The 12,221-nt window shown below is 40.5% G+C and overlaps 1 protein-coding gene across 1 annotated transcript in view; it reads left to right on the forward strand.

The window, feature by feature from the left end:
- asz1 (ankyrin repeat, SAM and basic leucine zipper domain containing 1) overlaps positions 1 to 12,221 on the forward strand; it is a 68,262-nt gene that overhangs the window by 51,509 nt on the left and 4,532 nt on the right. Inside the window, exons 11-12 of the mRNA XM_014010266.1 lie at positions 5,879 to 5,984; positions 6,423 to 6,536. Of these exons, the coding sequence (XP_013865720.1) occupies positions 5,879 to 5,984; positions 6,423 to 6,536 (220 nt within the window). The remainder of the gene's footprint in view (positions 1 to 5,878; positions 5,985 to 6,422; positions 6,537 to 12,221) is intronic.

Raw genomic sequence — 12,221 nt, forward strand, 5'->3', positions numbered from 1 at the left:
TGTCTACATGCCTAAATGCACTGAGTTGCCGCCATGTGATTGGCTGATTAGAAATTAAGTGTTAACGAGCAGTTGGACAGGTGTACCTAATAAAGTGGCCAGTGAGTGTACATGTGCATATTAAAAAAGTTAAAGACAAAACAATGCAGGTATAATGTGACTCAAATAATGTATTTTCCTCACAACAACGCTGCTCAAAATTAGTCCATTGCTGGCCACATTAATTATCGTGTGGGCACGCGTCATCTCATGGCCACATGGTAATTTTTTTTATTATTCCATGTCACTGGAATTGAGAATGAGACTTTCTCTCAACTGTCCTTAAAGTCATTCTAATTTTAAATAGTTAGACATGATAAAGAAGGAATAATGAAATAAAATGTTGAAATAAATATGACTTTTTACACTTCATATTTAGAGCAGTGTCAAACCTATTAGTTTATTGGATCGGTTTATTTTAAGGTTGTTACACTTTAATGTACACTTGCATACACTAAATGTCTAATCAAGCTCCTAGTTGCAACAAAACATAAACAAAACAACCTCGATGGAAGTGCCAGAAAGTCGATGCTGGTCGGCCTCGCACCTCAAACGTCCTCCCCGCCTCCACCTCCTTCAGATGCCTCGTCTGTCCTCCTCCAGTGGAAGTCATCCATCAACCTGATGACGGTCCGTCAGGTTCTGCACCTCCCTTCCTCCTGTCCACACAGCAGAGCCCGAGTCAGGCTCTAATGGTTTAAGTGGAGCTGTAATGATTTGTAAGGTGAGAGGTAATGGGAGGCTGTAATAAGCAGGGAGAAGAAACACTTCATGAATCCTCAGCTGAACTGAACCTGTTGGATTCACTTTACTGCTCCTCCTGGAGAACAAATCAGTCTTCCATCAGTCTGACACAAGAAGGTAAATTAGTGCTGCAAAGACATTTATTTTTTCTTTAGTAATGCTTCATTTTAACCTCAGCACTCATGTTTGACAAGTAATTACAAAGTGCTGACTCGTGTTTAAAGAGTATTAATCACTCAGGATGAATAACTGCAGCCAGCATGGTTTTAAATGTGAAAAGTGCAACAATCAAAGACGTTAGAGAGGAAAACTAGATGTTTTGTGAACTCAGAGGTCATCTGACCTTGTCTTGATTCCCATTATTACATTATTATTATTATTATTATTATTATTATTACTATTACTATTATTATTATTATTATTATTATTACATGTCTCTTTCTCAGGATGAACCAAACTGTAGATTTTACTACTCCTAATATTGTAGCAATTTCATTCAAATTCCATTATTTTTCTGTTTTTAGTTTTCTAAATTCCCCTTTTTCCATTTTTTCCCTGAATTTGACATTTTTATTGTAACTTTATTCATTAACCTAAAAAGTGTGTAATAAAAAAGTGACTGAAAAATAGTTGAACCAATAAATAGCCTCATAAATAAAAAAAATGATGTAATTTTACCTTTACTAGTACCACAATTTGCTGTGGTTCAGTAGAACATTAAATTAATTTTACGTGTTTAAAAGTATTTACTAACAAAAAGACGTGCAAAACAAAGAATAGGACATTAAAAAATTGTTCTTTTGTAAAAGAAAAATGTTTTAGACTTGAACTTGACATTAAATATGTCATATGTAGTGGCAGCGGCCAAAATAAGCCAATTTTGTGAAATTCTGCATTTCAAACTGGATTCAGTTTTGTTTGTTCAGTTCTGCGCTTCCATCCACGTTTTCCACATTGCAGAAATAGAGAGCTTTAATCTGAACTCTTCTGACCGCATGTTTTCTTCACAGTAAAACCTTCCAAATGCAACAAGCACACCTCAGATCAACTTCAGGCCTTTTTTCTGCTTCATTAAGAAAGACATAATGAAGGAATTATCAACACCTGTTCTTGAAATAGCCTTTGAATTGTCCAATTACTTTAGGCCCCTTTAAAAACAGGGTGACACATGTTAAGGAGCTGAAACTCCTAAAACCTTCATCCAATTTAATGTGGACCCTCAAATGAAAGCTGAAACTCTGGACTTTATGTTCATTATATAACTATAACTTGAATATGTTTCAGTAAACGGGTAAAAAACAAACTTTGTGTCAGTGTCCAAATAAGAATAAACTGTAGGATACAGTATTGAGATATAGAGTTATGTCTATAACATTGAGTTTTAGTTGTTCAAGTCTCCTTCTTCAGTGGTCTCCACAGCAAGTCATCCTCGTCCCTCTCACTCTGTCCTCCTGGTCCTCTGTCTTCACTCAACTAGGACTCTGTACCACAGAGCAGACAGTGTCCGTACAAACACGGGAGCCAGGGAGAAAGAGAAATCACACACACGACAGGCCCTGGAGCAGTGTGGTTATCCTGACTGGGCTTTCCTGAAAGCAGACAGGAAACACAGACAGGATTCCATGCAACCTTCAGGTGAAAATGAAGACCCCAAACCCAGACCCAAACCTGTGGTTATTCCGTGTGTTGCAGGTGTTTCGGAGAAACTGAGACGTTTATTTTCTAAACATGATGTCCCAGTGGCTTTCAAAACCCAAAACACATTACGGCAAAGGCTGGTTCACCCCAAAGATCCGGTGCCCCAGCACAAACAGAGCAATGTTGTATATGCTGTTAAGTGCCAGGAGGACTGCGACCAGTTATACATCGGGGAAACAAAGCAGCCACTGTTAAAAGAATGTCCCAACACAGACGAGCTACATCTAATGGCCAGAACTCTGCAGTTTTCACTCATTTACAGGCCAGCGGTCACTCTTTCAGAGATGAGGATGTTCTCATTCTTGATAGAGAGGAACGTTGGTTTGAGAGAGGAGTAAAAGAAGCCATTTTTGTGAAGAAAGACCGTCCATCATTAAACAGAGGTGGAGGCCTCCGTTTTCAGTTGTCCCCTTCCTACAGTGCTGCTATTGCCAGTATCACTCCACCCCCTGTTAACAATAAGTGTTAATTAGGTGTCAACGATAGCCATGTGATGTGAGTATCAGTCACATGGAGGCAGGGCTTAAAAGCCTGAATTTTGCCTGAAACTCAGACTGAAGAAGTCTCTTGGAGGAGAGACGAAACGTTTCATTAGAGAAGAACCCGTCCAGAAGACCTATACAATTTTTTTCTTTTTGATTTTTTTACCTGGATTACTGAGATGCATCAGGACATTCACTCAACTACCTCCATAGATTTCCTATCTTTTTCCTGGCAGATGCATCTCTAATATATTCCTACCAATGTACCATTTCTGTTCAAACAAAAACCAGGATCAAAGAAACAAAGTTTAAAGTCTTCCTAATAGCTCTGTCACATGGTTACATTTTAGACAACTTATGACAATTTTATAGACAGGCCAGGTAGATGTAACTTTGAGGAATAAAAATAGAAAAGCATAATTTCCAAAGTCATAAATTTCTGTAGGCCATGGTAGTAACACACACACACACTAACACAACCACTTCTGATTTCATTTCATCAGTTATTTAACAGAATTATTAAGTTTGAAGTGAACTTAAATATATATCATTAGCTGCTGGTTAAAAATGAAACCTTTTCCTGGATATAGACTCAGTGGCACACTTCACCCTCTACCAGCGCTCAAGCTAGTGTACGTTCTCACCCATCTCCATGATCACCCTGTGCCCTTAGATAAACTAACAGCTGGAGAAGGGAGTTGCGTGTGCAGCAGAGGCTGGCTGACAGTGTTTACGCGCCCGTCTGACAGAGTGTTAGGAGGACTGGAACGGCTGCCTGCTCACTGCCCTCAGCCAGGGAAATGTACCATTAAGATGAGATCTATCAATATCAGTTCCAGACGATGGGAAGAAGGAACGGAGAAGCTGATGAGTATAGATATAAATCATTTAGGTGGATGTTTTTAGAAGGGTATGAGGAGGAGGAGGAGGTGGGGAGGAAGCCCGGCCACCTGCTCGGTTTTCATGAGATCTCAGTGAGGTGGGCTCTAAGACAACAACATGAAGGATGTGAGCACCTGGTGGGGTTCAGGCTATCGGTCTGTCTGCGCTGTCTTTACTGAGCATCTTCAGTTTGTATCTTCATCTCTGACGCATTAAAGAAGGTAAACCTGGCCTCAACTTTGAGCTACATTTTAGATTATAATAAAAGTTTTTGAAAATGAGGCCATTCATTCTGTATACTAGGATTATAATTTTCATTATATCACAGTGGATTATTTGTCATTACTGTAATTTGTAAGTTTTGTCATTTACAAAATGTTTCCTTGGTAAGATATCTTCATATTGTAAATACTGTTGCGTCACCCTCCTGCTGCTCTTGGGTAAAAATGACCCATGGGCAGCAGGAGTGTTAAAAGACCCTCCTCTCTCTATGATCTCTACCATCATCTCTCAGTAACTGCTCTTTCTAAAAGTCAGTCAGCCCTGCTGGTTCTTATTCTTATAAATGTTGGCATACCAGTGCTTTCTCACACTAACCATTAATATGAATGTATGTAGATATTGAATAAATGCATATATACAGGGTTCCCGCGGTTCCTTAAAAAGTCTTAAAAGGCATTGAAGTCATCAATCCAAAAAATAAGGCCTTAAATAGCCTTAAAATGTCTTAAATCAATCTTTCAGAAGTCTTAAAAATGTTAACACATTGTAAATAGGATGACTGTGTTTGTCTCAAATATTAAAATAATTGGTAGCATTTATTTTTTTAAACAATTTACCAAATTTACCGCATCTAGTTGTTTTGTGTTAAAATAAACATTTGGGTAAAATTGTTCTTTTTGTCACATTTGTGTTTATTGTGAAGTTGGTCTTAAATTTCCTTTAAGTGTCATTAAAAAGCATTAAAATTTCTTAAATTTAACTTGCCTTAAGCTGTAGGAACCCTGATAAAATTATTTGTCAAAAGGGTTTTTTAGAGATCCAGGAACTTTGAACAGGATGAGATAACCCTTCTGGTCAGATCTCAGGGTTACTGCAGCACCAGCTACCTGAATGTTGGACTGTTTTTGATTCATGTTTAATTAAGGACGACATATCGTTCAAACCCTCCATCCACTTTTTTAAATCCATTAAATACATTTTGTTGTCTACTTGAAGTCTGTAAGAGTGCAGAAATATGAGTCTTTCCTCCTGCTGCTTGGATATCTTTATATCCTGTTTGGTTATATTTTTCAACCTGTTCAGTTTTCTGTATTTTCTATGACATTTTCTGAGTTTTTACATCTAATTATTTGCGACAAAACAGATATAAGGTCTGGATTTACCGACTACATTTTGCTGGTTTTTATTCTCCTCTGGTTCTGGATCAGACTCTGGCTCCAACAAGGCTGGGTGGACAAGTCTTCCCTTGCTGACGTCTTTTAATTTCTCAATAAAAAGTTTCTGCGCAGCTATATAGCCCTAAAGCCCTCTATCAAACTGGAATGAACCGGACTGTGACCTGGAGAGTGGCGAGGTGTGAAGCACCTCCTTTACATTTAAAGAGACGGCCTCAAAACGAGTTGATCTGAGACACACCTCAGAAAAGGGGCGGGGCTTGTGAAGTTACAATAAGGAGGAATTCAGACCAAAGCGCTACAGTTTCACATTATACAGTATAGACCCTAACTGAAGGATTAACATGTGAAAAAGAAGAATTTAAAAGCACTGTGTGTCTACACGTAAAGAAATTAGAAGAAGTCCTTGACTGGCATTTGCTGCTTCAGTCTATGAGCCTCTTTGGTTGTGTGATGACCTCCTCTTTGTTTAATTTAAAGTTGCTTAAAGTAAGTTTCTTCATCTTCTTTCTCTTTTTCACAAAGATAAACCAGCAGCAAGCACTTTTTTCTTTACTATATTTCTTTTTTATTCCTACCCTAATTTTTAATTATAATTTTCTGGTTTTATAATTAAGCCTTTCTTTGCCTGCTCAGGACTGAAGATCTACAGAACTTTCTCATAAGTGTGAGTCAGCAGTGCTGCTACCTGACGGAGACTGTTCAGGATGTCGTCAGCCGCTTCCCTCGTCACACCTCTCAGGTACGTGTCGTTTTCACGCCTTTGTTGCTACGCAGCTTCTGATGTCCAGCTCTGACAAACCCTCTGATTCTCTGACAGCAGATAGTTGTAAGATTTATAAGCTCTCTTCGTACTGGTTGACTTGTCTTGGCGAGGTCTTCAGAATGCTCTATGGTTCTGAGATGTCACAAGTTACTGAGCAGGGACCAGCCTTCTGTAAACCTGTTTATCAAATGACAAGAATATTAAAGCTTTTTGATAACATTTAGTTCTTAATTGTTGTGCTGATGCTACTTATGTTTAGATGATCTAAATTTATATTTTTAGTTTTTCGTATCCGCCCCTTCAAACGGTTTTGAGATTTTAAATTCTATTAAACTTGAATGGTGATGAAATATACTGTCTTTTTTTCTATCAGGTGTTCATTTTTAAGATAAAGATGTCTGGTTTTTCATGCAGTTGGTCTTTTCTTTGGACCCAAAGAAAGAAGCTCAGTCTGTGTGTAACCAGCTGATAGTAGAAACTAAAGATCTGCAAAAAGAAATCATCTGCCTCCGGAGTCTGCTGTGCCAGGTCAGCACAAAAACTCACACAATACAGAAGCCATGCTTAGAACTTAATAAAACATCAAAACTATTGTCATTAATGTCTGTTAGCAGTTTTATGTTTTAATGTTTTGAAGAGAAGTATTGTGTGTACGAGTCACTTGAAATACTTTTCACTCAGCTGGAACCGAAGTGTGTTTCTTATGAACACAACATAAGCAGAATGCTCTGACAGCTATGTGCAGGACCTCTTGCATGTGTGCACCTGACTCTTGATGCACGTGTGCATTTGCTTTTACAAGAAGAGTCGATCCTGGCAGGACAAGATCCTCACAGCCCATAAGTCAGCACCGCCGTGACACTGACCTGTCAGCACGCAGACGCTGAGGCCGAGGGATGAGGGGGATGGGCGGGGGGGGACACAGGTCGGAGTTTGAGAGAGGAGATGTTGGTACAGTAAGATACAAGGAAAACAATTAAAACCAGTTTAAATCTTCCAACAATCAGACTCTCTTCCAGGCCCCAGCAGAATTCCTCCCTTTACACATGCACTTTAAACCAAGCACAGAATGTAAATTTGTTGATGAAAGCCACTTTATTTAGACATATTTACTGTTGGGTCTCTCATTTTACATGTTTAGACATTTAACTGTTGTTGGACTGCATCAGTTTTGACCCTGATGCTTTACTTTGAGCTTCATCTTCTGTTAGGACCAGTGTCCCTCACTGCCATCCAGTGTTACAGAAAGATTTCCAAAGGTAAAAGAAATGTGCTTTAAGAAAGTTATTTGAGTGAAGTTAGCAATGGTAAATGGACTGTACTTATATAGCGCTTTTCTATCCATCCAGGACACTCAAAGCGCTTCACACTTCAATCTGTGTCCCCATTTTAATAATGCACCAGATCTTTACTCTTGCAGAGTTGCTAAGGAGGTCATGGGAGTTTGCCTCTCCAGTCTACATGTGTTTTGTGGACCTGGAGAAGGTTAATGACTGTTCCTCAAGGCGTTCATTGGTGGGTGCTGCGGGAGTGTCTGGGTTGTGATTCAGTCCCTGCAGAACCAAAGCAGGAGATGTGTCCACATTCTTGGTACAAAGTCGAGCTTGTTCTCAGTGCAGGGCAGTGAGGCTGTCCCCTTGTCTCTGATCCTGTTTATAGTGTTTATGGACAGGATCTCAAGGCACAGTCGTAGAGAGGAAGGTGTCTGGTTTGGGAACCTCAGGGTCTCATCTCTGCTGTATGCAGATGATGTGGTTCTATTGTCATCTTCAGGCTAAGACTTTCAGTGTACACTGAGGCGGTTCTCAGCTGAGTGTGAAGCAGCTGGGATGAAGGTCAGTTCCTCTAAGTCTGAGGTCATGGTTCTCTACTGGAAAAAGGGTGGAATCCCCATCTGTGTCGGGGGAGAGTCTCTACCTCAAGTGGAGGAGTTTAAGTATCTGAGTGTCTTGTTCACAAGCGATGGTAGGATGGAGCGGGAGATGGATCAACAGAATGGAGCCTCGTCTTCAGTAATGAGGGTGTTGCTACAGTCAGTCCTGGTGAGGAAAGACAAAGCTCTTGATTTACTGGTCTGTCTTTGTTCCAACCCTCACCTATGGTCATGAGGTGTGGATCATGACCGAAAGAACAAAATCCAGATACAAGCAGCTGAAATGAGTTTCCAGGTTCAGCCTTAGAGATAGGGTGAGGAGCGCCGTCATCTGGGGTAGCCAGAGTAGAGCTGCTGCTCCATAATGAAAGGGGTCAGTCGAGGTGGTTCAGGCATTTGATTAGGACGCCTCCCTTTAGAGGTGTTCGGGCACATCTCACTGGTAGGAGACCCTGGGGAAGACCCAGGGCTCGCTAGAGGGATTATGTATCCTCTCTGGCCTGGGAATGCCTCGCGGTCTCCCAGGACGAGCTGGAAAGTGTCTTGGAGGAGAGAGAGGTCTGGGGTCAGATTTATAAAGGATTGCATGGAAACCATACTAAAAATGAACGTACGGCCAAAAGGCGAAAATGGCATACGCCAAAAAAAATTCTGATTTATAAAACAATGCGTACACACGTTTCTGCGCACCTTTCATTTATAAATCACAGCTGCACCTCAGAGTTCGCACACAAGGTCCTGCCTCAGGTTCTACCCTCTACTCGCCCACATTCAACCATAAACTGTCAATGTAAAGTACCTCATGAATGTTAAGATGTATCAGCTGATCAATGTCAAAAAAAAGTGATTGGCCGACTCAGATTCGCGCTCCGAGGATGACAGGTGCTGACTGACAACTGCTCACATGAACAGAATGTCTGTAACTGACAGATTTTCCCTGATTTTGCAGGTTTACAGATGTTTAGAGAAATGTAATGATTTTTATCAAAAACTCAGCTTCAAATTAATTTTCTCTCAGAGCCTGCTGGACGATAAAAACTAAATAAAATTAAACAAGTCAGATAAACTTAGAAATAATTTCATCACTCGTCTCCCCGTCCTCCCCCTCCTCTGTTATCTGCGGCAGACCCCCCCCCACCACCACCACCACCACCACACACACACACCTCGCGCGTGACAAGTACGGATTTTAAAAAGTGAAGTTTTATAACATTCACACTGGTGAGGGTGGGCGCGCCCTGCGAGTACCCAAAGCGTGAAGCCGTGCTGTTGAAATGTGTCTTGTCGGGGAGGGGTCAGGGTCATGAGGAAGAAGGAGATGAATGGAGTTGCACGTGGGAACCTTTATTTAAGATTTAAGGTTTGTATTTCAAAGGTTCAGCAGTAGAAGCATAAATATTATTGTTAAGAAAACTAAAGTCGATCTAAAATCTACGTCTGATTCTGAAGGTAAATTAAATATCTGACAGTGATCATTACACAGTGTGGCTATAATTCTTCACTTCACCATCTGTGTCGCAGCTTCCCGTCTCCAAAATGAGCGTACGCATGGGTCAGAGCTGGCTGAGGCACCGCACATTTTCACGTCAAGTTTGGATTTTATAAATCACAACCTTTGCATGAAAAGTGGCGTACGCAAGTTTTATAAATCCGACCCCAGGGCTTTTCTCTGCCTTCGTGACCCGACTACGGATAAGTGGCAGAAGGTGGAGATGCAGTCTGTCATAACAGCAACATTCATTCCGTCAGTACTGCATTGTTTGGGGTCTTACTCATCCTGGTCTGTGATAACAGAAAAATGTATGTAATGCAAAAATATTTTGAGATTTATTTTAGGTTTTAAGATGAAAGAGTTGCAGCTGCTTTGGTCAAACCTTGTAAAAGACACAATCTCATGCAAAACTGTGAGATCTCGTGTTGATGCTTGAAGGATGTGTTAAAGGGGTGGCTGTGGTAGAGTGGTTAGGGGAGTCGTCCTGGAACCGGAAGGTCACTGGTTCGATCCTCGTCCAGTCGACTCAGTCGTTGTGTCCTTGGGCAAGACACCTTACCCGCCTTGCCTACTGATGGTGGTCAGAGGGTCCGGTGGCGCCTGTGTATGGCAGCCCCGCCTCTGTCAGTGTGCCCCAGGGCAGCTGTGGCTACAATCGTTTTCCATCATCAGTGTGTGAATGAGAGTGTGAATGGGTGAATGTCTGTAGTGTGAAGTGCTTTGAGTGTCCTGGATGCATAGAAAGGCGCTATATAAGTACAGTCCATAAAGGTAACTTTTATCTACTACCACACCAAAGTTTAGACTGGAATCTGATTATTGTGATTTTGTGATGGCGAAGGTTTTGTAGCCATGGAGCTTGAAATTGGATTAAAATCAAAACTATTTAATCCATCCATTATTTTAATCCACTTCTTCCTTTCAGGGTCACGGGGGTCACTGGTGCCCATATCAGCAGTCACTGTGCCAGTCCATCACAAGGTTTATTAAAAAGTTAAAAGTAAAAGTCATCTCAAATATACATTAGAGAATTTTAGCAAAATAGTGATTTAAGGCTTCCATGTGGGACTTCTGGTTGGTGAAGGCCCCATCACACTCTTACATCAGTGTGTGAATGGCTGAGTGACTGTAGACGTAAAGCATTTTGGGAGGGACTTGATAATGTACTTTATAAGTTCAGTGTATTTATTTACCATTTAGATTCAAATGAGTAATTTAATCATAACAATTTTCACATATTGTCTAAAACATTATAATGAGGCCACAAATTTGTCATTAAAACAGCACCAGTTTCACAAGAGAGAAAACAAACATTCAGTTGTTATTTTCACACTCATGATATGAACCATTCAACAACACATCTCAGAACTGAGCAGAGCTGTTCAACATCAACAGCTGTGTTTATGCTGTTTTTCCTGATGTGTAGACTGCCTGTTCCATAGGCATTAATGCACCCCCATACCAACAGTGAGGCAGATTCTTAATCAGGGTCTGCTCTCTTGTAGAGAGGATGATGCACGTGTGGTTTAAAAATGCAGAATGTCACAATTTGATCTGTCTGACCACAGAACACTTCTCCACTTTGTGGGTCGTCCTTCTTTGTATGATAGAGCTTTAATCAGCATCAGTGGATGGTGCAGAAGCAGACCTGGTTTTAATGCAGTGGCTGAAGATTGAGCTGTAGATGAAGGGAGATTCAGTGACTTGTGAATTTTCTGTTGAATAATGGGTCTCATGCAAGAACCGTTCGTACACACAGATTTGTTCTTAAGTTGTGCGTACGAGTGATTTAGTAGAATTTGTGTCATTCACCAATGTTTTCGTATTCTAAGATTTTCTTCAGATATGAACAAAATTCACGAGTGGTCCAGACCTGTCGTATATTTTACGAGCAGTCAGTCTGCTGTTATCCAGACGGGTTTTCTTCACTGAGAACTTTATATTTCATTAGTTTGAAGATATTTCGCGTTCAAAATAAATCACACTCCATAATTATGTTGACAATAGGCTATTCTGTTTGACCTGGAATTAGATTTTAAATGTAACTGACATAAATAGGTTAGATTAAATTAAACTGGTTGTTAATGCTGTTGTATAACACTACAATATTAATATGAAGATCTCAAACTAAAAAACAACTTAAATTATGCGTTAATTGAAGTTTGGAGAAATTTTAAAATGCTTCTTTTCAGAACCGCAGCTGACACTTGAGACGGTCGGGGGTGGGGGGTAGCGGTTGCCGACTGCCCCTCTGAATGAGTGGAACATGTAACACAGTTGTTTATACTGATGTTAAAAATATTTGACCAAAGAAAAACCGGAGCAGGACTACAGAGAGGGATAAATATGATTTAGATTTTTATTTCTGTGACTGTAACGACCCACAGGGGTCATTTTGTTCCTCAATTAAAGCAGATCCTTTAGTTCCACAGCTCATGCTGCTAAAAATGACTTTTTGTTTTTGTGGAACTCCGAGAGCAGAACTTCAATCTCCGAACTCGTAAAGTTTTTCTTTTTTACTTTGCAATGTCATTTATGAATGGACACTTCCTTGTATGTGGGGCAGGAAACATAGCCTTATATGATGTTTTTGGGGTGGTAATTATTAGGGGTCGACCGATACATCGGCCGGCCGATATTTTTGGCCGATATTCACGTTTTTCCTTTGTATCGGTATCGGCCGATACGCGCCTGCTCTGGCCGATCCAGCAGCCATGCTCTGGGCTCACGTGCGCGCATCCATTACAGCTCCCTCCCCGGTGGAGAGCGGGTGGTGATTTGTGAGACAGAGCACAAATAACAACAAAGGTAAGTTTTCAACTTTAAACTTATTTTAACTGTCTGATTT

Source organism: Austrofundulus limnaeus, unplaced genomic scaffold, assembly GCF_001266775.1.
Source record: "Austrofundulus limnaeus strain Quisiro unplaced genomic scaffold, Austrofundulus_limnaeus-1.0 Scaffold67, whole genome shotgun sequence".
NCBI lineage: Eukaryota > Metazoa > Chordata > Actinopteri > Cyprinodontiformes > Rivulidae > Austrofundulus > Austrofundulus limnaeus.